The sequence below is a fragment of the Sceloporus undulatus genome, chromosome 1 (assembly GCF_019175285.1).
Source record: "Sceloporus undulatus isolate JIND9_A2432 ecotype Alabama chromosome 1, SceUnd_v1.1, whole genome shotgun sequence".
NCBI classification, from domain to species: domain Eukaryota; kingdom Metazoa; phylum Chordata; class Lepidosauria; order Squamata; family Phrynosomatidae; genus Sceloporus; species Sceloporus undulatus.
In genome coordinates, this window is record NC_056522.1 from 203,243,158 (window position 1) to 203,269,058 (window position 25,901).

At 40.4% G+C, this 25,901-nt stretch overlaps 1 protein-coding gene across 5 annotated transcripts in view; it reads left to right on the forward strand.

Moving 5' to 3' along the window:
• Window positions 1-10,068: 10,068 nt before the first annotated feature.
• Window positions 10,069-25,901, forward strand: part of CCDC141 (coiled-coil domain containing 141) — a 142,981-nt gene continuing 127,148 nt past the window's right edge. For all 5 annotated transcript variants that reach the window (XM_042444894.1, XM_042444863.1, XM_042444876.1 and 2 more), the window contains exons 1-2: window positions 10,069-10,116; window positions 23,619-23,860. In XM_042444894.1, the coding sequence (XP_042300828.1) occupies window positions 23,759-23,860 (102 nt within the window). In that variant the 5' untranslated portion in view covers window positions 10,069-10,116; window positions 23,619-23,758. The remainder of the gene's footprint in view (window positions 10,117-23,618; window positions 23,861-25,901) is intronic.

Sequence of the window (25,901 nt, forward strand, 5' to 3'; positions counted from 1 at the left end):
CAACATTTATGCAAGCCTGTATTTCCTGGCGTAGTCCAGTTCTTTTGTCTTGTCTTACAAATTTGGGAGAAGCCTATTCCTCTTCTCGGTGTCTCTCTGGTGATATGAAAGGGATGCATTAATACACTGTAGACCTTGGGGTGGAGTACTTTATTGATTTTGAAACAAGGGTAAGTAAGCATCCTTTTTTCTGTTGTCTGCATTCAAAAAGATCAGAGGCAGGCAGACAAGGCAGCAGTGGAAGAAATGAACACATTAACACTTCCGATGCTGAATGTCCTCCTACCTTCCTTAGCAGTGAGACAGTTGTTTTGGTCTTTTCTGTCCACTTCCATCTGTAGATTCAGTGAAGAGGGAAGAATGAAGGAAGGAGATTTAAATTTGAGGAGAAATCTTGGATAGCAAAGAGGATTCAATTAAGGAACTGAAGTTATCAGAGTAATGATCGCTAGGAAGACTCAATAACTTTCTCCTTCAGCATCTCTCTCTCTGCTAGCAAATATTTCAGATATATGTTCCGTTAACATGCTCATGGCTTAAACAGTCACTTTGTATGCAGCTGGCAGAACTGAAAAATGCTACACATTGTAATAAAAGATTATTAATTATAGGACGTAAAATTAACATTATCATTATGTGTAAACTGTATTTACTCTTCCAATAAGCAAAAGCCAAATAAAAAGGTTTTTTTATATTATGAACTATGAGCATATTTTCCTTCTCATTCTCACAGTCACTCTGTCAGCTCTTGAAAAGGCAGTGTATTGTGAGATAAATACCTGAAGTTTTAGATGCCCTTTGTTTTACCTGATTCTTCAGAGGCTTCAGTGTGTTTATCATCTTGTTCCTTGAAAGGAGCAAGATTTCCATTGTTTTGCTGCTTTGAAAAACAAACAAATTTAGCCATAGTAGTGCATTTGGTCCATCGTCTCTCACCTCCACCCCAGTAATATTTTTGTAAGACATGCTAGAAGAGTCTACAGAATCATCAAACTGTTGTGGGTGTGGAAATAATATTTTATATCTTCCAAGACACATCACCAAATTGGGGTGGGGGGGGAAGGGGTAGAACAGTTTCAGGGTCTGATTTTTGAGGGAGGGAAAGGGGACCAATTACAACCTGTTCCAGAGATTATTACTATTGGGCACAATGTATTGTTCAGCTTCTTCTCATTTTATTGTTCAGTTGGGACATGAAATGAGCGCAGAAAATGTTTAAATGACATTGTTACAATATTCATAGCAAGTATTCCAGGCTACAAGCTGTGTTAATCACTGTTCCATTCCAAAGAATGCTGCTGAATGGTACTACCAATATTTGCTCTTTTTGCATTCTCCTCCTGGGACAGTAATGGGGATAGCAAGGAGCTACGGCAAAGGAACTGCAGTCCTTGTTGGTGCATGTAGAATCAAGAAATCTAACATGCAAACATGCAGAAGACTTGCATGTAGCCAGTAGAAGGTCTTGTGAAGCTCAGCTCCAGGCGGCACAGGAAAATTCTTCCCACACAAACTGCTGCTTCTGCCTGGATAATGAACTGCTGGATAGCCAGTGTTTTCAAAGAGACTTTAATTGTCAAGTTCAGAATATTTACAAACTATACAGACAAACTGCTTCACCAAATGCCAAATCCACACTATACCACAACTCCAACAAGCAACAACCATACCATGGAGAATTCATCCCTCTCCCTTATATACTTTTTCCCTCTTGGGGCCTTGAGCCCTTCCCACTTCTGGGATGTCACCCAGTTTCCTGTTGTGTGACAGCTGTGACTTTGCACAATTAAAGCCTACTGGCTTCACCTCCTGTGTCTGTGGCATCAGCTTCCTAGGACCAAGAGCTCTTCAAGTACTGATTCATGATGACTGCCACTAGAACTCTTGTAACCCTGTAACGTTTGTCCCAGTTCCTCCTATGGCCACATCCTTAGCATTCTCAGGACCAGAGTACTTTGGGTTCTGACAATCTTTTCCCTTAATAATGGGGAGTCCTGTCTCACATCTTCACATACATACCCATCACCCACTTCACACTTCTGGAGTTACACTGGAGATGTCAGAACAAAATGGATGACAGTGCAAGATAGTGCAGTGGTTCTCCAACGTTTTACACTTGTGACCCCCTTTACATCTACATACAGATGTTGCATCCTACCCCCCCACCCCATCCCACTCAATGTAGCATATGAATACAAATACTGTGTTTAGTGTGTGTATTTCCATTTGCAGATTCATGTATATTCATATTTTAACATTTGATAGGGAAAGATCATTGTCCAAATTAAAACTATTTTATTTAAATAAATCCAGTATTTAATACATGTGTAAACTTTACATATACTGTCTCACACATAGCCATGATCACATACGCCAATGCTCACAGATATGTACACAGTCATATATGCACAGTCATGCTCTTTCATGCTTTCTTTCACTCAGACACACTCATTTTTTCCCTCACACATAGACCAAAAACATTCACTCTCTTGTACAGTATGTAGTGGGTCCTTGCCCTATACAGGGGATCCGGTCTGGACACCCCTGCGTAAAGCAAATACCACATATGCTCAAGCCCCACTGAAAACATTGGGGTTCATGTGCGAGGTGCAGTGCACGCATGCCATTGCCAGTTCCATCATACGGCTATCAGCGTATATGCAGCTATACACACAAGTGCATATTTGAGTATGTAAACCATGAAGAGTGATCGAGTATTTGAGAGAGAAAGAGAGTAACAGACAATTTGTGTAGGAGTCTGTGCTGATGGAGTGAGTCAGAAAAAGCACATTACTGAGTGTGTGTGAGAGTTAGTGTGTTACAGAAAGTCACTCTCACACTGAGAGAGGTCCCAAGGATGTGTGAGAGAATGTGTTGAGGCTAAAGCAATATCTCTTCCTAAGAACTAGGGCAGTGACAGTACAGGTGGGGAAAGAAGAAGCGGAGGCTCAGGATTTCCCCCTGAGACCACAGTCCAGTGAGCTTCCCTGCTCACTGTCTCCTCCCTCAGTCAGAAGCAGCTACTCCAAACCTCCTCACTTTTCTCTTCCCCTCCAAACAGAAAAAAGTGTGGGAAGAGAAGAAGTGGGGAATCATGGCTTTCCCTGGTGATCCTTCCTCCCCATTTGAGAACCACTACCTTAAGGGACCTCCTCATCATCACCATCTTGTCTTAGAGGAGATGTTGGGACTTGTAGGTCCAGAACATCTCCCTAGTTAGAGAGGTCAATATTCTTGTGGGCAAGAATGCTGAAGAGCCTCCCAGAAAAGGGTAGAAGCGGTTCATCTAAATATTGGTAATGTGTGTACAGCATCTTTTTAGCAAAAACTGACCTAGAAATAATTCCCAGCCCAGTCCCTCGCATGAGAAGACAACCTGCCATGGAAGAGAGTGGGGCAAACCTTGGTCAATTTCACAGCAAACAATGGGAAGATTGTGCATATTCTTAACACCTGCCTTCATACTTCCCAGCATATCTCTGAAACCATGAGTACTAGACAGTGAAATATTCTTTAAAAGAAGAATGCAGAATGTGATGTCTGCAATCATGGTCTTGGAGCCCTAACTTAATTTTACTTCCATTGTCAATTGGTTCAAAAGCAGAACACTTCATTGGTCATCAGTTGTTCTTCTACAGAAAGATGATGTTCCTCTTCAGTAACTATGCTTTTAACTTAATTTGTAAAATGACTCTGATGAAGCCGCTTACATTGAATTTAAATTGTCAAATATGTAACCATTTCTAGGAACAGTCATTGTAGATACAATCCTAATGTACTTTGGAAAGAAAACTATAATTACATTTAAAGTATGTTAATAAATGCAATAAGCCATTACATTCCGCTTGCATTTTTCAGCACATCTATGTAATTGAAATAATGTTTACACTGCAACAGATAAATGTTCTCTTGCCTCTTCTCCTTAGAAATAGTGCAATTATTCTGAAGTGAAATTTAGTTACTAATATCCTTTTTTGTTCTTAACCGCTCTAATTTCAAAGTATTGGGCTGCTAATACATTTTGGGGATGCATTTTTAAAAACGTCTTGGGATCCAAAAATGAAGAAAATAAATTAACTTATAAAGAACAGCAGAAAGAGGGGAAATTAGCAATGCAGACTAAAGGAAGCAATCCATTCCGATACAAGGTTGAACCACAATCTATTGATGGGGTTTGGGTGTGACTTAGTAATACTTCTGGTCAATACTTATCAATAGCAGGAATGTTTAGTTGCAATACTAAATCTTCCATTCTGGCTCTGATTCCAACTCCCCTACTTTACTACTGACTGACTCCTTGGCATCACAGCATTTATCTTCCTCTGGGTCCACACACACAAAATGTTTTCCATCTTGAGTTATAGTGAAACTCAAATATAGCCAAAGATGGGAGTCATCTTTGACACTGTAAATGTATATATCTATTTTAAAAATTGTCAACCAAAATTCCAAATATTTTTGTTTAAAAAAATAAAAGAGTATACAATATAAGTATAATATGATGTATTTACCATATAATGTTATAACATCATTTTTTTGTTATGAAGCTGGAGTTGGTACATTTCTACTGACTCCAACTCTACCTAAAAGTGCTGCCAGTTCCTACTTCATAACTCCAACTCTGACTCCACAGCCTTGATCAAATAGTTCATCAAAGGCAGACAAGATGAGTGGATTAATTCTATTTCTGTTGACCCGATGGGTTTATCTTGAAGCGTTTGGGTTGTTAAATTATGAACATTTAAACATTTTACAAAACGAAATAAAAGGTTGCTTTGTTTTTAATTTATTAAATGGCAAAGAACTTTTCTATTCCAAGATCTGGAAAACAATGGCGGGTTACAGACCGCCCATTTGGGGCGGGCTGTACCCGCCCCTTTCCCCGGAGTATCGGGGCCTCAGCGTCCAGAACAGCAGACACTGAGGCCCTGATCCGCCGCTTTTCAGGCTGCGGGGAAGCGGCAAAAGGCCCCTTCCCCACAGCCTGGAAAGGGGTGTCCTTGGGGCTTCAAGCCCCAAGGACACCCCGTGGTGGCAGGGAGGAGGAGAAAGAGGCTGCTTGGCCCCTTTCTCCTTTGGTCCGCTGGGTGCAGCCGTCTGAAGGCTGCGCCCAGCGGACCAAACCAGGAAGGAGCTCCGAAATGGAGCTCCTTCCTGCTCCACGCTAAGGGCACACTATGCGCCCTGGCACGGAGCGAGGACGTCACATCCGCGCTGCCCCGTATAGAGGCAGCGCAGCCGTGACATCCTCATGGTGGCGGCTGTGTGGAACGGACGCTGCCATTTTGTGCGTGCGGAGCGCGCATTAGGGTTAGGGGGTGCGGAAGCACCGCCCCTTCCTAACCCTAGTGCGCGCTCCGCACGCACAAAACGGCCCGTTTGTAACAGGCCAAAGTGCAACATTTGGGAAAGCATCTGCAATCATCCCTCCACATTTGCAGGTTAAGAATGTGCAGATTTGATTATTTGTGGATCAATCACCACCACCATTGCTGAAAAAAAATACATAAGTGAAAAAATATGTTCTCTCTAGGCATTTCTAGGTCCTCCAGCATGATTCCATAGAATTGCACTAGAGGGCCTAGAAATGCCAGGAGACATTTTCTCACTGGTTAAAAAAATAGCATCATATATTCACTTTTTTCCACTTTCACAGAATCCTGAACCTTGTGAAAGTTGAGGTTTTAAACTATATTAAACTGTACTTTAATATACAGAAGGTAGCACTGCACTCTTTTCAGGAAGATTCTTACAGATTCTTATCATGGGATTATTGTTTGATGCTAAAGAAGTAGGTACACTACCATAACTACAAAAGCTATGTACAATCAGGCTGCTACTGTTACAAAACAATATCCTGCTGTTATTAAGACAATGTGAAATTCAAGAGGAAGATTGCATCTTCTCTGTCACTTTGTAACATTATACCATATAAAATACCAATATGCTCTGAAGGTCAAATATCTTCCAGCTCAGTGTTTTGAAATAAAACTAAATGAACATATGTTTTCATCAAATACAGAAACATCACTGATACGTTTAATTTATAATCCATTCATCCCTCCAGATAATTTTTTGTGTTATATCAGGAGATGGAGATTCACTAACCTACCACCCATTTTTGAACTGGAGTTCTCGTTTTTCATTTTGATCTTTCTGGTTTATTGCAATTTTGTAGAGCATGCTTTGATGAAGGGGTTTTTTTTAACGGTCAAAAACCTTTTGAGTAAAATGCCTGATTTTGATGTTTATTTTGATCACAATTTAGATACACTCTATTGTAATACTCCACCCCAGTATGGTTATGTTCTATCTTTTTAAAAATTGTCTAAATTGTTGGGAGTTGGACACCCTTGTGACAACTTTGCCCATACACCATTCACCAACCTCTTATCTCTCCTTCCAGCTTCTTAAACAGCTTTGAGGGACAAAAAGACTGTGAAGGCAGAAAACTAGTTGTCTTCTCAGCAGTGTATCTCAAGTGCTTCCTGCTTGCCTACTATGTCAATCTTTCTCAAACCCAGCAGCCTTTTTGCCTCTGCCTTCTTCACCAGCAGCAAGTCCATGCACTCACTAAATGAGATTGTGGCCTATCTTGTTGTGTGCCTTCAAGTCATTTCCAGCTTATGGTGACCCTCAGGTGAACTTATCATGGGGTTTCCTTGGCAAGTTTCTTCAGAGGGAGGTTGTCTATATATATATATATATATATATATATATATATATATGGGGGGGGAATACAAGGACTTATCTGTAAAATTGCATCCTCCTGTGCAGAAAGAGAGAGCACATAGTTGTAGTTCTCAAACCAAATCACAGTTCCCTGACCGCAAAAAATACCAAATGCTGTGAGTCTTAGCTTCTTGAAATGGAGCCCTAGAGTCTCTGGAAATGTGTGTAAAAATAAGCAACGTACAAAAATAAATTCAAGAAGCCTTGATCCCTTCCTTTTCTATTCTTGGGCATGCTGCTAGTCGTCATTCCATGATACCGAGCAGAACTCCTGCTTCGGACATAATTTTTCACAGGTGAGAACCTCTCATTCAGTCTGCATTCACCTGCTGTCCCAGGAGGTAAGTGAAGACATATTCTGAAATATGGATTGTGCAAGATGGACAGCAAAAATCCTGTGCATGTTTATGCAGAGGAACATCATTCTGAGAGCAGCAAGTGGGTGTAGTATTCTGGTTTTAAATTGTTTTTCTGTGGCTTTAAATTAAACAGTGGCTTTTGTATAGTAGAAAGAAATATGTGTTCACATTTAGAAGAAAACATAAATCCCTTCATGCGTAGAGTCATGTGTAGAAGAACTTTCTTCCTTGTATCAGCAAGGAAAAAAGTTGTAAAAAGTGCTGGCAGAAAACGGCGACGATCACACACAGTGGGAAGCTTTAAAGTTTACAGAGTTTGACATTCTGTCTTCCAAAATCCTTTGCTGATTGACTTCCTAGCAGTTTGAGCAAGATTTGTTGTTTTAGTGTTGCCTTAAGTAAAAAGACGGAATCAAACAGTAGAAAAGAGTGTCTTCCAGCAAACTGGGGGTAAAAAATATTCAGGATTCTTAAGCTTTAAATGCCATAACCTCCTCCCCCCCCCCACTGTTATAAATATTCCCTGTTCAATGATGGCTTCCAAAAATATAAAGACAAGAATGTGAAGTCCAAGTTTTTAAAGTGCTTTCTTGCTACTAGGAGCTTATTATGCATTACCACTAACTTTGTTGATTTCACATTCTCTCTCCTTCTCTCTCTGCCTTGGCATGAGTTATAAATACTGGGTCAGTGACAACATATTCCCAGTTTCAACTCTGACCTCCGAAGCATGCGTGGAGTGTATTTGATTCCCCCCCCCCTTCTTCTCTGGACAGAATTGGGCAGACTTGAAAATCCATGGACTTTAAATGTGTATTTTAGAAACAATTTGATTGTATTTTCTGAAGAATGCATAAATGCACACAGATTGACATTTCTGTCTCAGATTGTATGGTTTTTCTTTTGCTGCTGCTGCTGCTGCTCTTAATGACATGTGCAAAATGTGAAAAATGCAAGAGATCCTTTCTTGGAGTAGGAAAAGAAACTAATAATAACAATAATAACAATAACAACAACATTTATTTTTACCCCATCTCTCCAATAAGATTGAGGGGGCATAACAACAGTAAAAACCATACAATACATAATGGTGTGTGTGACCTTTCTTTTCTCATCTCTGTGGGTTCTGTCAATAACCTTATTGTTGGAAAAGGCAGTACAGTCGGCCCTTCTTATACACTGATTTTTTATACACGGATTCAAGCATCCACGGTTTGAAAATATTCAAAAAAAGTATAAATTTGATTTTCCAGTTTTTATAAGGGACACCATTTTGCTATGTCATTATATTTAATGGGAATTGAGCATCCACAGATTTTGTTATCCACAGGGGATCTTGGAACCAAAACCCAGCGTATAACAAGGGTCCATTGTACTGGCCAGAAACTAAATATTTAATTTAATAATTAATAATTAGTTTTATTTATATACCGCTGTTCCAAAGATCCTAGCGGTGAACAGCAAGTAAGCTAATTAGCAAGTAAGCTAATTTGCCCCCAACAATCTGGGTACTCATTTTAGCGACCTCAGAAGGATGCAAGCCTGAGTCGAGCTTGGGCCCTTTTGCTGGTCTTGAACTCGCAACCTTGTGGTTTACGAGTGAATGGCTGCAGTACAGGCATTTAACCACTGCGCCACCAGGGCCAAGCTGCCAAATAACAAGTTACTGCCAAGCTGCCAAATAACCTCTCTATTCCTTGTAAACATGTTTCATTTTTTTGTCTCCAACTTGAATTTTTCTTTTTATTTAATCCATGTTAATGGAAATAATATTAATTCTGTATCAAATTATATCAATCCTATAATGTTATTAATATCTTTATGTTTTTATAAACCATCACATACCTGTATCATTTTTTAAAAATCAGTTTTATTGCATTTCTTTATTCCCTGATATTATGTTATATTTTGTTTAAAAGACTATCTCACTTGCTCTACACACAGAATACATCCATTATTCTGTACTATTTCCCATTTTTTAAAATCATGTTCTCTATATTTTGGTGTTAATTTCTCTTACCTTTTAGTTTCCCACATAATATATTATGACTATTTTCTCCAGTCCAAATTATTTAAAGCAGTAGTGGGAATTATGCAGCCCTCCAGAGGTTGTTGGATTGCAGCTCTCAATATTCCATAGCATTGACTGATGCTGATGGGAACTGCAGTCCAACAATAAAATCCTTTGCCTTAAAAACATGACAGTCTTAAGAGAATAAATGGTTCATGTATATTTAATATTTCTTTGTCTTAAAAAAAAAGTGAAATAGGTTAATCCATTCTCCCTTTTTCAAAATATTTGGATGTAACTAGGAAGAACTGCTTTTTATCACTAATCTTTAAAGTATTTAAAGAGAGGGAGAGCGCATCAGTCATAGAAATGAATTTATGACAATTCAATAGAAGTTGTGTATGTATCCCTTGTAATAGCATTGTCAGTGTCATCATTGTCATCATCATCTTTATTTCTATCCTGCCTTTTTTTCACTTCAGAACTCAAAGTGATTTACAACAATCATATTGTTAAAAATCCACAAGATACAGAAGTTAAAATGAAATTAAACAAATTAAAAGCAAATTAAAACATATATAACTGAAACATGCATATGCAGTAGCAGAACAATTAGCAAGATCTTGCACATTGTTTGGTGGGACAGTCCTTATATAATCACTCATCAAATGCCTGTCTGAATAGAAAAGTCTTTGCTGGTCTGCAAAAAGAAAGTAGGGAGGGTTCCAGTCTAACTTCTCTGTGAAGGAAGTTAATTATTATTATTATTTATAGTTCCAAAGACTGGAGGCTGCCATTAAGAAGGCCTTCTCCCATGTTCCCAACAGATGTACATAAAATGGCTGGAACAAGAGTTATGCTTGCGTTTTCCAGTATACTCAACAGGCAGATCTGGGAATGCCATATCCAGACCTTCACTTTCTTTCTGGAAAAGGTGCTTAAATTTTTTTTTTAATTTCTTTACAGCACACTGAACCAGAAGTTGGGCAGAGAGAACCTACCTCTAGTGTACAGGTGAGGAACCAGATCTTGTTGGAGGCAACTCCCATCATCCCTCACCATTGACAATGTTGGCTGTGACTGATGGAATTTGGAGCACATCTGACTCCAGGGGGGTCATAGGTTCCTTATCCCTGTCCCAATTAAAATGGGTTTACAATTCAGGCATCTGATTCCAAATGTGTCAAATACAGCAGTGAACACAGGTATCAGAACAATTTTCCATTGCCAGGATATGTGAACTCATTACCTGTGACATGCAAATTTGTTCATCTTGAAGCATCATAAAGTCATTTGATTCTTCTGATTCCCATACCATTGGCTAACTTCATTGTCATCCCAACCACCCCACAAGAAGATCCATGTTGGAGGAATCCCAAACAAGAGTAGCCAGAATCATTAACAAGCTGGAGTGGTTTGAATTTTTGTGTCAGGAAACAAAATAGTTATGGCCTGACTCAAAAGTTAATATATAGCCTGTAGTGGAGAGATAAGGAAGCAAGTATTTGAAGGGTGTAAACACTCCATATGGAGAAGAGCCATACAAGAAGGTATAATAAGTAAAAATGTGTGGAATCCACTTGTGAGTGAAGAAATGTAAACCCATTTCTTGGAAAATATGATTCCATATTTTGTGAAAGGGTATGGAGAGAGGGGTGGAATCTGCAAAGATACTGTAGGAAAAAGTTCTTAATTGGAGACCACCCTGTGATCCAGCATGGTGTAGTGGTCTGAGTGTTTGACTAGGACACTGGGAAACCCACAGGTTCAAATCACTTTGCCATGAAAACCCACTTGGCAAGTCATAGACTTAGAAGAAGGCAATGACAAACCTCCTCTGAACGAATCTTGCCAAGAAACTGCCTTAGGGTCGGCATAAGTCAGACATGACTTGAAGGCACAGAACAAAAACAATGCATTTGTCAAAGGTTTGGTAGCATCAACGAGTGTTTTGAGTATAAAGCATTGCAACCATACTCAAAACACCATGAGTTAACTGGGTTGAATCTTGGGGAATCCCTGTGAAGAATGTATTTCAAGAGTTTATGCACGTTTTGCCTTTCCCTTACTCCACCCCCCTCCCATGGTTGCAATGTAATATTTCTATGAATAGGAGCATCTGAGCAGGTTATATAGTGGCTCCTTCATATCCACTAGAGACTGGTTCCAGGATCCCCTGTCAATACTAAAATCCATGGATGCTCAAGCCCTGTTATAAACAATGGCATAATAAAATTGTCTACCTGGTATAAAAGGGCTAAAGCAAGGTTGGCTTTTTGGAATTTATATATTTTTTAATATTTTCAAGTTGTGGATGCTTGAATCTGTGGATATAAAATCCATGGATACAGAAGGCCAAATGTATTTGCTTGAAACAGCCAAAGGTGTCAAAACCTGTAATAATGGAAATGACAAGGGAGAGGCTTAGTTTGAACAACTCTTGTGGGGTTTTTTTTTAAATCTGACTGATTATAACTAGGCTGCTTTATTCGGAATAATTAAGGTATCACACACTACAGTAGGCTTCAATAGAATTTGCATGGTTTATTGATGCAAATTGTTAAGGAAAGCATAAAGTGGTAAAAATTGAATGTGTAGTTAATGTTCCCTGTTAATATGATGAAAATAATCATGCTAGAGAGAATTTTCAAAACCTAATAACAGTTTTAGCATTTTTTATGGCTTATCTGAATATAGCCAACAAGAGACTGCATTGTGCTTGTAAAAACAGAGCTAATGTGATACCTTAGGACAGGCCTGTACAACTTGTAATTAGGCAGGGGCCAAAATTAAAATTGCCAAACTTCTTTGCGTGGCAGATAGGTTTTAATTAATTGTTATAATAAATTATTGTTAATTACTAATTATTAATTACTAATTAATTATTAACAATCACTGATTATTAATAATTACTAACTAATTATCATTAATGACTAATTATTAATAATTATTAATGCTATTAATTCCATCCTCTGCTGCCACCACCCTGCTCTTTCTTGGGAAAAGGCCAAGCAGTGAAAGAACCTTGAGCAGGGTGACCAGATGTCATAACCAGAACGGAGAGAAAGAAACCACAAAATGTAGGGCATTCAAGAAAAATGTAGGAGATATTACAAAATAAAAGCTAAAAACAATAATACACATTCACAAAAATTATAAATATAAATGAACAAAAAAACTCCTGATGCCCCCCCCCCATGCCATTGCGCTCCCACCCCCTCATCCCCCTGGCAGCCCCCTCTGTAGAGGTGAGAGTCAGCTGGAAAAGCACATCTCCAGAAGATAAATATACTTGAACAGGTTGCACTCTATGCCTTTCCAAGCTATAATAACAGCTACAAAACAGAATAATGATAATAGCAAATGGGCCATTTAGGTCCAAAATGCACTGCAGAAATAATCCAGTTTGAGACCACTTTAACTGCCCTGGTTCAAGAATCCTGGGCACTGTAATTTTGTGAGACATTTAGCCTTCCCTGTGAGAGAGTTCTGGTCCTACGGGAAACTACAACTCCCATGTTACCTAGCATCGAGCTAGGGCAGTTAAAGCGGTCTCAAGTTGGATTATTTCTGCAGTATGTTTTGGTCCATACTTTTTAAAAAATAGTCCAGATTTAAATGTTGCTTTAAAAATTATTTCCATCTCCCAGCTATGAGATGGTTGGAGGGAAATGAGAAAGTGTTTGGGGGGGGGGAGGACTGCCAATATATTGGGTGATGCCTTCCGGGGTATGTACAATTTGTGGCCAAGCAAATGAGCCTCAGAGAATGGTAATAACATCCCCCCTTTGAAGAAACTTGCCAAGAAGACCCCATAAGGTTGCCTTAAGTTTGCCATAAGTTGAAAAGGACTTGAAGACACACAAGAATAACAAAAAAGTCTGCAATTACAGTATTTCATAGATAGTACGTGGGAATAGGAGCCAGTGTGGTATAATGGTTTGGGTGTTGGAGTACCACTCTGGAGACCAGTTTTTGATTCCCAGTTCAACTATGAAACCCATTGGGTGATCTTGGGCAATTCACACTCTCTCAGCCTCAGAGGAAGGCAATGGCAAAACTCCTCTAAATAAACCTTGCCAAGAGTACCCCACATTAGAGCCAATGTGGACTATGACTCTGGAGACCAGGCCTTGAATCCCAGCTTGACCATGAAACCCACTGGATGACTTTGGGCAACTCACACTCTCACATTAAAAAAAAAAAAAAGGATGACATGATCAACTAAAAACAAAAACATGCAGGCAGGGCCTCCCCACAGAGGAGGCAGGGAGGAAAGGGTCCCCTGGGGCTCTCCCTCTCTGCAAGGTATAGTCCCCCAGGCCTGTCTAAGGCCTGTCTGCTGCCTGGCCACCCCTCAGAATGAGTGGAAAAGGCTACAGCGGTGGCAGTAGCCTTACACTCCCTGCCCAGCCACAGCCCATTAAAGCCTTACCAGGCCCACCAACACCTGCCAAAAGCTCTCTAACTCTCTCTGCTCTCTCTCTTTCTATCTGTCCATTGCTCTTGACTCTGGGAGCCAGAACATGGGGCTTCCTCCTCCTTTTTCCCGTGGGCCACCAGAAACCGTTTAGAAAGCCGTTGGCAGCCCACGGGCCATATGTTATGCAGGCCTGCCTTAGGTTGTTCATAAATGTTTCAACCTCTGGACTAGTGAATGTCTACAGAAATATTATTTATTTATTTATTTATTGACAGGATTACATTTATTTATGTTATTTATACCCTGCTCTTCAGCCCTAAAGGCTCTGAGAGCAGCTTACAGATAGTTATTCAGAAGGTTCCCTGCCCTCAGGCTTACAATCTAAAAAGACATGACACAAAAGGAGAAGGGAATGGAGGTATAGGAGGGGATCATGTCCAGTGGTTCTTCTCTCCCTCTGAGGCTTGGACCAAGACAGATGGGTTGGAAGGAGGGCCCTTCTTCTTGCTCTGGCTAGCCCTGATGGAGTTGGGCCTGCCTTTTCACTCTCTCCAAGGCCAGATGAAGACAGATGGCATTTATATCCTTTTTTCTCCCCAAATGGTCATATGTAGTCATAGTACTGGTTCTATGGGAGAAAGGAAAGTTGCCAGTGAAAGAAGATTAATAGGTTAATGTCCTTGGCCTTGTCTGGCAGGGTATCCTGGGCCCACAAATGCCCTGATCTTCCTCTGTTATCTGACCCTCCATTTCCACACCTGTCTGTATGGGCATCCATCCTAGCCACAGGTTGGTCACTTCTGAGGTCAAAACCAGGGTGACCAGATGTCCTCCTTTTCCAGGACATGCCCTACATTTCAACCTTCTGTCTATGAGCAATTCCAAAATGTCCACTATTTATAGTATAACTAAGAAGCATGAATTTATATTTATATGAGTGTTTTTAGCTCTCTTTTTTTGGTCATGTCCTCCATTTTTCTTGAATGTCTTACATTTTATGGAGCCTTGTCCTCCTTTGCGATTAAGGACATCTGGTCACCCTGGGTCAGAACTAGATGCCTAGCCTTGATCATATGGCTGGGTGCCTTGTTCAGAACAAGTGACTCATGGCAGTGACAGATGCACTGGGCAGCTCAATGGGATGCCCATGCAGACAGCTGGCACAGTGCAGGAACAGAGGGCTCTGGAAGTGAAGACAAACTACAAGGTTTTGCTGAATATTCCACTTGTCAAACATGCTATTTTGACAGTGATCTTTCCACTCTGCTTCACTCACTCCTTTTACTTAGGATGATATTCAACCTATGGATTGGTGAAATTTTTAATTCAGTTTATCCTCCCCCTACCCCCCACCACACACACACACACACACACACAATTTACCAAAACTCACACAATTAGAATAGGGAAGAAATTAATATTGATAGATTTGTTCACATCCTACAGATGGGTGAGAGTTTCAATCAAGTTCACTCCTCGTTCAGAGTCTGTTAATAAATTGCCATAAAAAAAACAAGCAAGTGTCTAGGGAGACTAAAAAACTGTGCAAAGCATCTTCATTTTATTCAGTGTTACTAAGGTGGACAGCAATATAAAATAGCAAAATCTAAGTTACCACCTTGGTGAAGGCAATGTAATGGATATTGTGTTAACCCTGTTAATAGCTTATTTAGAGACTAAAACCCTATTGTTGCATACGTTTTCCAAAGTAGAAGCCAAAATTGTTATCATACTTCTATAGTACTGGGGATATTTCCCTACAAGCAAGTTCCACTGAGTTCAGTGGGGCTTACTCATAAGTGCATATGACTACAGCCTTAAAGTCAGTTTTCCAGATCCAACTGCAAGGTGGTTTAAGCACGCACACACGCACACACATTTATAATCTTGTAAAAGAGTAATTTAAACTGGTTCCATCTATCACCATGGAGCTTGGTGAAATATTTTGAACAGAGATATAAAGGAAAATGCAGAATACACAGACATTAAAATACTAATTCTGTTTTTTATCGTAAATAGTTTGCAGCATTATAGATTATGGAATTGCTAGAAATGTGGTAAAATTAAAGACATCTGCTTTGAAGGAAGCAGCCTCTGTAGGAATTGCTCAGACTGCTAGAAAATGTGATAGCAAAATTACTGACAGGAGCATGAGGCATTTGACAGCTATTTGTGCATTTTCAAAACAAAACCAAGACAGAGAGAGAGAGCTAAAGGGGATTTCAGTAACTATGCCAGTGTTAAATCTCACGATGGACAGTATTGGCTTCAATAGCATTTTTCCAATTATTGATGTGGTTGCTGCCCTGTAAAAGCACTGTACTGGCAACAAATGAACTCATGAGCTAGAGCCAAAATGAACTATATCAAAAAGCCGATTAGAGAAGGAATCCTAAGCTCCTGGGGAGGGCAGCTGTGGTGTTGTTGAGTACTGCCAACCACATTCTATGTGAGAGAAAAAAACCACAAATCAATCATAGGCATCTAAATGCCAAAAACTGAAACTACATGACAAGGCAGACAAACCAACTCTTTTAGATCAATTGCTCCAAGACTGGGACAGGGCAGAAGTGTACTTAGTCATGCTCATCTCTTAAAGGAAACAGATGCTTGGTGTGGAGGGTTAAGTCCCACAGCCTATTTGTAGTTCCAGTGATGTTCCTCTAATCTGATCCTTAGAATGCTGCTATAATTAAATATGATCTCCATTTCACTTTGACTCAAGTAATCAGTGAGCAAGGAAGGGAGGGAAATTAATACCGTATGGTATCTTACCTTTCATTAAAAGTAAAGAAACAGAGCAAATCATTTATCTCTTATACATTGATTTTGTTTCATTGACTACCATGGGACCATGCTAAGAAAAATAATTCTGTAAGCAGTGATTGATTGATTGATTGATTGATGTATTTTTGAAGCAAAGAATTGGCTTTTAAATAATCATTTAACGGGCAGACATATGCTGTGCCAGCATGGATTTTTGCATCTGCACATAATCAAAGTATTAGGTGCATTAAGTACAAAATAAAAAGGCACATTTCATAATGGGTGAAAATTCCTCCCTGTGGATCAGAAAGGTGGAATCCTTATTTAGGACAAGAGGGAAAGAGAGACAGATAAACTCCACTATTGTATTTTGTAACAGGATTATACTTTATAGACATTAAATCCACAAATGAAATTGCAGGTTGTCTTCCTTATCTGGAATTCTGAAATCCAAATTCCTCCAAAAAAACAAAACATTTTCCATGGATGGCTGAAATAGTGGCACCTTTGCTTTCTGATGGTCTCCCTTATCCAGAATTCCAAATTCCAAAATACTGTAATATTTATTTTTATTATTTTTATTATTATTATTATTATTATTATTATTATTATTATTATTTACTTATATCCCAAAATACTAAAAAAACCAACCCTTTCTTCATTGGTGGCTGAGATAGTGACACTTTTGCTTTCTGATGATTCAATGTACACAACCTTTGTTTCATACCCAAAATTATTAAAAATACTGTATACAGCTACCTTCAGGCTATGTGTACAAGGTATATATGAAGCATAAATTAATTTTGTATTTAGTCCTAAGTCCCATTTTCTGTCTTTTCCCTTGTTGAGAATGACCCTACCATAATTTGTTTTCCCATTTGGCTTTTAGTCCACTGTATTTTTCCATCCCAGTCTCTAGCATTCTGGTCCAATCTGTACCCATCCCAACAGCATACTTAACTCTGTTAAATTTTTGCATCCTATTTCCTTAGGTCATTGTCACATCAATTCCCTATCCCTTTTGCTGTTTGTTTCTTCAGGCTACTTCCACATTTTTCTTTCATTGTCATTCTGTCTTGTATCTGACATTACTGCCTATTTTGCTTGATTACTTCAACCATGTTTCTCCCCTCACTTTGTTACTCTACCTTTTGGAAGCTCTTTCTGTTTCTAGGGCTTTGTTTGCACAGACCAAAAGCCCCCACTCCATTCTTCTGTTGTCCTGTTTGGACAACACTGGGGTAGAACAGCATTAAAATCACATTTTAAAAACGTATCCGTTACTGTGGCTCTTGTTGGGGGATCCACCAGACATGATCTTCTCCAAGATAACTATTTCACACACTTCATTCTCCATGTTTTAATTTCCAGCTGAAATTCATTATTCTGTGGCTGTTATGCATGCTCAGTCCTCACTGAGCTGTTTTCATGTGTTTCTCTCTCTCTCTCTCTCTCTCTGTGTGTGTGTGTGTGTGTGTGTGTGTGTGTGTGTGTGTGTACATTTGTGGATTTATTTCTGTTCGCACTCAACACTTGAGTTTACTGATGGGTTGAGGACTCACTCTTCATTAATTCCATTGTAAAGTAACTTGCACTGCAGCTCCTGGACTAATGTGCACCTTAGAATATAATTATCCTTTGGCTTTCTCACATTTTTCAATTTGACACAGGAGTTCTTAGCTCAAAACTATACTAAAATGCATTTGAAAGCACATGTTTTTGGCTAAAGTATATTTAAAAATGCACAGATTTGGATAAAATACATTTCTAAAGACTTCTAAAATGTATGTACAGTGGACCCTTGCTATATGCTGGGGTTTGGTTCCAAGATCCCCTGTGGATAACAAAATCCATGGATGCTCAAGTCTCATTAAATATAATGACATAGCAAAATGGTGTCCCTTATAAAAAATGGAAAATAGGATGGAGTTTCACAGGAACACAACTATAATATACATTCCATGAGAACTCTTCTTTTAATTCTCTGTGTGTGCCTGTGTGTCCCTGTGCGTGTGTGTGTGCATGCACATGTGTGCATGTGCATTCACGCATATATGTCCTTAAATAAGGTTTTATTTTCAGGATAGGATCATCATAAGTTGAAATCAACCTGAAAGCACAAAACATAGGAATATGAATCCTAGCTTAGAATCATAGAATCATAGAGTTGGAAGAGACCACAAGGGCCATCCAGTCCAACCCCCTGCCATGCAGGAAATCACAATCAAAGCATCCCCGACAGATGGCCATCCAGCCTCTGCTTGAAGACCTCCAAGGAAGGAGACTCTATCACCTTCCAAGGGAGTTTGTTCCACTGTCGAACAGCCCTTACTGTCAGGAAGTTCCTCCTAATATTGAGATGGAATCTCTTTTCCTGCAGTTTGCATCCATTGCTCCGGATCCTAGTCTCTAGAGCAGGGGTAGGCAACCCTTTTGAGCCCGGGGCCGGGTTGCTGTCCCTCAGACAACTGGGGGGCCGAAGCCAAAAAATAAATAATTAAATTTTTTTTTAAAGAAAAAAATTAAATATATAAATAAACCAGGACAAATGTAGGACAAAATTTTCAAATGGAAGACACTTTTTTAAAAAATGGAGGACACGCAAAAATTTTTACTGATTTTTTAAAAAATGTTAATATAAATGCATGTTTCTGAGGCTTCTATAGACAATTGCCCCCCAAAGGCCCTGGTGGCAATCGGCAGCAGGACCGGGCTGGGGCCAGTCCCAAGGCCTTGCCGGGCCGCATCCGGCCCGCGGGCCGCAGGTTGCCTACCCCTGCTCTAGAGCAGCAGAAAACAAGCTTGCTCCCTCCTCAATATGACATCCTTTCAAATATTTAAACAGGGCTATCATATCACCTCTTAACCTTCTCTTCTCCAGGCTAAACATCCCCAGCTCCCTAAGTCGTTCCTCGTAGGGCATGGTTTCCAGACCTTTCACCATTTTAGTTACTCTTCTTTGGACACGATCCAGTTTCTCAATGTCCTTTTGGAATTGTGGCGCCCAGAACTGGACACAATATTCCAGGTGGGGCCTGACCAGAGCAGAATATAGTGGCGCTATGACTTCCCTTGATCTAGACACTATACTTCTATTGATGCAGCCTAAAATTGCATTGGCCTTGTTAGCTGCCACATTGCATTGTTGACTCATGTTCAACTTATGGTCTACTTGGATTCCTAGATCCCTTTCACATGTAGTTTCATTCAGCCAGGTGTCCTCCATCCTATATCTGTGCTTTTCGTTTTTCCGCCCTAAGTGCAGTACCTTACATTTCTCCGTGTTGAATTTCATTTTGTTAGCTATGGCACAGTTTTCTAGTCTGTTCAGGTCATTTTGAATCTTGATCCTGTCCTCTGGGGTATTAGCTACTCTCCCTAATTTGGTGTCATCTGCAAATTTGATAAGTATGCCCCCAATTTTGTCCTCCAAGTCATTGAAGCTTGGCTGGCTGTAATACAAACATGGGATGTACGATGGAAATGGTGGAAAAGAATGGATCTCATAGTCTCAGACTCATGACCTCAAACTTTTGGATTTTCAGAAGAAGTTTCATGGACTTCAGCATGCACACACACAGAGATAGACTTTATATTAGGAGTGCAAAACTTCAGAAGGCCAGGGTGCCATTTCCTACCACTCTCTGGATCCACAGTGATCTTCACAAGCTCATCCTAGCAGTTAAAGAGACAAATCCAGTTGTCAATCCTTTCACCCCAAAAACAAAATGTATACAGAGTTATAGCTTGTTTTACAGTAGAATTTAATCCCCGGGAGGCTTCGGGAGGCTTGCTGTTGTGTGCCTTCATGTCAATTCTAATTTATGGTGATCCTTTCATAGGTTTTCTTGGGCAAATGTCTTCAGAGAAAATTCACCATTCCTCTGACTCAGAGGCTCTGGGGCTAAAAGAGTATAACTTGCCCAGGTTCACCCTGGGTTTTCATGGCTGAGCAGAAATTCAAATCCTGGCCTCCCAGACTCTATTCTAACACTCAAACCAGGACATCACACTGAATCTTGGGAGGCATAGTACTCACATTTCTCCCCCCCCCCCCCCCCCCAAAAAAATATAGGAAACGTATGAGCAGAAGGTGCCAAAATGGGAGCTTTATGCAACCAGTGGAGCTGTATGGAACCAGGGGGCCACATGATCCCCATCCCTTGTGGTTTATGGGGAAGAGAACTATATATGGCCCATTCCTTATAACACTTACAGGGTAGGTATTATTAATTCTGAACATCTGTACCAGCTGAAACAGTGGCTCATAGTAGAGCACTACTATCAAGCAAACTTTTATGCTGGTATCAATTTGTATGAATGGGTTACAATATCTTGCATTAAAAAAATGCTAGCAACAGTGGTCCAGTCACAGATTACAGTCAGCTCAATTTTAATGGCACAGTTTTGGTGCTAGCCCAACTGTTAGGCTTAGTGAAGCAGCTGGCTTAGGCAGCAATGTGGGGTATCATGAAAGGCCAGCGCATTTATGAAATTATTATATGGTTATTATATTTTTATTGTAAGGTATGGGGAGATAAATCAGCCATAGCATAGTGTAGTGGTTTGCATGTTGAACTAGAACACTGGGAAGCCATTGTTCGAATCCCTGCTTGGCCATGAAAACCCACTGAGTGGCCTTGGGTAAGTCATACTCTCTCCACCACAGAGAAAACAAGGACAACCCCCCTCTGAATAAATTTTGCTCAGAAAGCAAAGGTTAAATTAAAAACAAAATCCCACAAGTTCATCTCCCCACTGAGGGTCACCATAAGTCAAAAATGACTTAAATGCATACGACAACAGTGGGGAGATGAACTTGTGGGATTTTGTTTTTAATTTAACCTCATGTGGCTAAATAATTTGGCTGGCTCTGGGTATCAGTACTAGGGTCTTAACATAGGGGGTTGGCTGCCATTTCCAGCTCTGCTTCAGAGAGCACTATGTTTTGGAATAGCCTTGAAAAACTCCTCATTCACCGTATTGAAATTCAGGTATTCAAATCCAGTTTGCACCTTGATGAGGCAATCCATCCTTCTGCTTACATGTCTTTCCCCTTGCCTTCTTATAACTCATACAAATGTATGACATATTTTAAGGGAGCAATGTACTGGAAGAGTCCCTTTGGTTGCTGTGATGTACATGCTGTCATCTGACAAGCGACCTGCGGCCTAAACGCCAGTCTCACTTTCTCAGCTGTCCTGTCGCAGGGAATCAGACAGCTGTTGTTGAATACCGCAGGCTGCTTCTGGCATGCTCTGTATTTCTAGCGATAGATTGAATGCTCTGACCCTGTGGCATGCTTAAAAAAATGACTGTGATTTCCCCAGCACTGAATAAATGTTCTTCCTTTTACAGCACTTCATTCTAAATGAGCTGGGCACCGAGCCCTTTTGAAACATATTGATAAAAAGCCATCTCATATGCTCAGTTTTGGTTAACAGGGGAATTGCTGTGGAAAAGGAAGGGGGAGGCACTGCAAGTAATAAAGATCATACACCAAATTGGAAAGAAAAGGCCACAACTTTATGGAATACAGCTGACAGGAAGGGTTGGCCCAAAAGCATGAAGTCTGGATCTGGCATTGACCAACCTGCCTAGTGACTGATGAATCAAACTGCCTGTTCACAGCCAAGCCTTAGGATGACAAAGGGGTAACTGGTTGATTGCATGTTCACATCTCAACCCCTTGTCACCGGAGGCGCTGATCAGGGTAGCCCCCGCAATGGCAACACCCCAAAACTCCCAACACCGCTGGGTCTCTGATGCACTCCCAATCCAGTGCTCCACAGCACAGGAAACCATGCCCACCAGATCAGAGACTCATGTTGCTGCCCCTGAAAAGTTGTGACAGCACATCCCTATCCAACGAAAAGAGGGACAGTGGGTGGGAAGAGCCGAGTTTCAATGGCACTGTTTCACTGTTCCACATGGCCTTAAATGGGCTCCCACCAACCAGTCAAAACTCGGGAGACCTGGAAGTTCCATCCCTTCTGGGTTCCTGACCAATCCCAGGGCCCCCCTGCCCCAATGCCAGCCAACTGAAGGCGCTTCTGGCTCTCTGTGCCTGCTGGGAAATAATAATAATATATACAACATATCAAATCCCTGGTATCCTTCCCCCCCTTAAAAAGGTATTAAATGTAATAGAAAATTAAAACCATACAGGTTAAAACTGACCGAAATGTCAAACAACAAAACAATACAACAGAACAACAGAACAATAATTAATACAACAATAATCAATGGGAGCAGCGGTATCTCTTTATAGGAGTTTCCTGAAATGTAGTGCCAGCCCATGCAGTGCCATCCACACTTGGCACCTGGCAACCAATCTAGGCCTCTGAAGCATGTCCTGATGCCCGCCAGGAGAGTACCAGGCCAGGAAAGGCAGTGCGGCCCAACAGCTCCCCCACCACCACAGAAACCAGCCCAGCCTGGTAAGTCAGGTGGCCCCATTTACCGACTATGAGGTTCAAATGCTAAAACAATATGAAGAGATTCAGACACTGAAACAAATTTCAATGCTACTAGCAGTTATAAAATATGGGAACTTAATTTTGATAGGAGGATAGATTTTTCCCTCCTGTGAGTGTATCCAGAGAGTTACAGCCTCCCACAGTGGACATTCTAGGATATATTCACAGTTGAATAACAAGAACAAGGAAACAGCACATTTTTAAGAGCACTGTTGTTACTTTTTTTGGCACCCCTCATAATAACCAGAAAAATATCAGCTTAGAAAAGTTACCTTTTTACATTATAACTTTCAGAATCCTGCCATTTTAGCTGAGGAATTCTGGTTGCTGTTATCCAAAAAGTAAATAGGTTTATATGGTGTAGTGTTTTACGTGTTGGACATATTTGAAATGTTCCGGTGCCTTTGTTTTAAGGAGTTGTCTGGCAAAGACCTTAGTAAAGTTACTTTTTTGGACTACAGTTCCCACACTCTTCCTGCCGGCATGTTAATTTTTTAGGCTGAGTGCCTGAAGATGGTCCTTCAGGTTTTCTTAAGCTTCTCTAAGATGGTTCGGTCCAAGGCATAATGTAAACAATGCTTCACAGATAGCAAATTCTCATTTGGTAAAAGCCACTGCTTGTCTTTCTTTGCTCCTTGTCCCAAGAATGTAGCACTTCATTCCTAGCAAAGAGAAAGACATTTCGTAAGAAAGACATTTCATTTTTGGGGGGTGGGGGCTAAGAGAAACAGCAGTTTAACCTAGGGGTTAAACTACCAAACTGGGGGTGTGTCGTGTCTCTCCCTCTCCTTCATGATAAGCTCAATGGGGGTGTCTATTTTTAACCTCCTGTTCTTTCCTTTTGGCAGAGCAATCAGTGTTAGCTGAGCTCTTTCACGGAATGAAGCCAAGTCACCCTGTTTGCTGCCTTTTGCAATGACCAAAAGATTCACACCACTGTGGAGAGGAAGCCTTTTTACATGAAGCCTAGTCCTGCTGCTGTAACACCATGTCCAGCCATGACAGTTCTGATGGCCCATCTTCCACAACCACGGTTAGCTCTGTTCTTGTTCAGGCTGGAGACTGCAGAATTATCATAGCGATACTCAAGGTAAGTTTAATGGATCTTAACACCTGGACTTATATTGCTGTGCCATCGAGCAGTTCCCTGTTTTCATCATTTTTGATGAACTGATGCAGCACTGATACAGAGCAGTGAAGGAGTGAGACAACATATCAAGAAACATGCTGTTTTATGACTTCAGGATGGGAGTGAGAAAATTTGCTAAAGATTTCATACTGAGTAAAGTATTTAAGAAACCAATTTAGCATCACTCTAAATAATTTATTCAGTCCAAAACAAGATTTTTTTTAAATTTTCTTTAAGGAGATATCACTTGACATTAAATAAACAGCAAGGCGATGTCTACAGAAACAGCTTTATGCACCTGTATGATTTGCCTCTGATTGTTATTGTGTTGTTTCAAAATATGTAACTCTTTTTCTGTAAATGTTTGAAGTTACATCCAAAATACACAAAGGCACTAGTCTGATCCAGTGTAAGTGAATTATTTGAAGGAATTCTTCTGACATTCATGCACAGAAAAATAATTAATGCACTTATGATGCAAACATCAATCTCTGTTTTAGAAAGAGGAAAGACCTTACTTGAGCTTTGACTGGAATGATTTAGCTTTACTTTAAAACACCATCTCAACATAAGTAATTCACCAGTATTAAAGGGAATGCTTGGCATGTTTCCTCTCTCAAAACAGAAGAGTGACACATTTTGGTGTCTGGGAGAGTGCTCTGGGCTGACTGGAAATTCTCCACCAACTGTAGAATCAGAGCTGAACATGGAGAGGAAGATACAGCCTCAAATATCCTCTTTTCTTCTTCCATGGATCTTCCTTCAACTTTCCTTCTCTGACATGGATACATTAGAGGTGGAGTGGGTAATCGAGTAGATATTCTGAGTACAAAATATATTATAATAATGATAAAATGATGGTGATAATCATCACCATCTTCATCCTGTAGTTTCCCTGATTTGAGGCTCAGAGTGGCTTTCAACATATTTTTAAAAAATAGTTTAAAATTCATAATATTTAAAACTTTTAAAAAGATTAGATGACCAAAAAAAATTAAAACAGTGAAAATGTAAACTATTAAACACACACACAGGTATGCACAGCATATGGCCCAGGGACTGCATGCAGCCCACCAAAGGATTTTGGGCGGCCCACAAGGATGTGGAATGATTTCCAGGTTCCTCCGTCGCTTGGCCTACTCCTGAGGAGACGACCATATGGAGGAGGAAGGGCCAGGCAGAAGAGGATGGAATTAATATTAATTAATTAATTAATATTTAATTAAAACCTATTGCAGTACGAAGAAGTTTAGCTTATTTTAATTTTGGCCCCCTACCTACTGTCAATTTGTGCAGGTCTGCTTTAGAAAAATCAAGTGCTTTGTTTAGGTGAAATGGGCCTTATGCATTCAATCATCAAATGCCTGATGAAACAGAAAAGCCACCATCAACTTATGAAAAAAGAAAGAGAAAAAAGAAAAATGAGTAGAGACAGTAACAGTCTAAATTATCTGGAGAAGGAGTCCTGAAGCCATGGGGCAGCCACTGAGAAGGCCATCTTTTGTATTCCCAGCAGATTTCAAAATGGGTGGGTTTGTAGGGGGGAATACACTCCATCAAATAACCTGGACTCGATGGTGTCCCTGCCTGGGGCATCACTCAGTGCAGGGAGGTGGGGCTTCTGGAGGTGGGACCAAAAGGGACCCTCCCACCTCGCTGCTGCAGTGCATAGAATGGCAGCAAAGCAGAAAGATGGGGGCATACTCAGCCATCTCAGCAGCCCCCCTGGCCTTCTGAGTCCTGCATGGCCATGGCCACATGAGACCTAGAAGGTAGCTGCCCACTCTCCCTAAGTGTACTACCCCACCGAATGACACCCCAGAGTAGGGTGTCACCCAGTGCACTCTACACCACTGCACTCCCCTAGTGACACCCCTTCCTAGACCCAAGCTGTAAACATCCGAATTCTCACACACTCTTTGCTATGGCACCACTATGAGGGAAGATTTCAGTTAACACAAACACTGATGTACATGTGACTTGCTTGTTGTAAGAGGGAAAC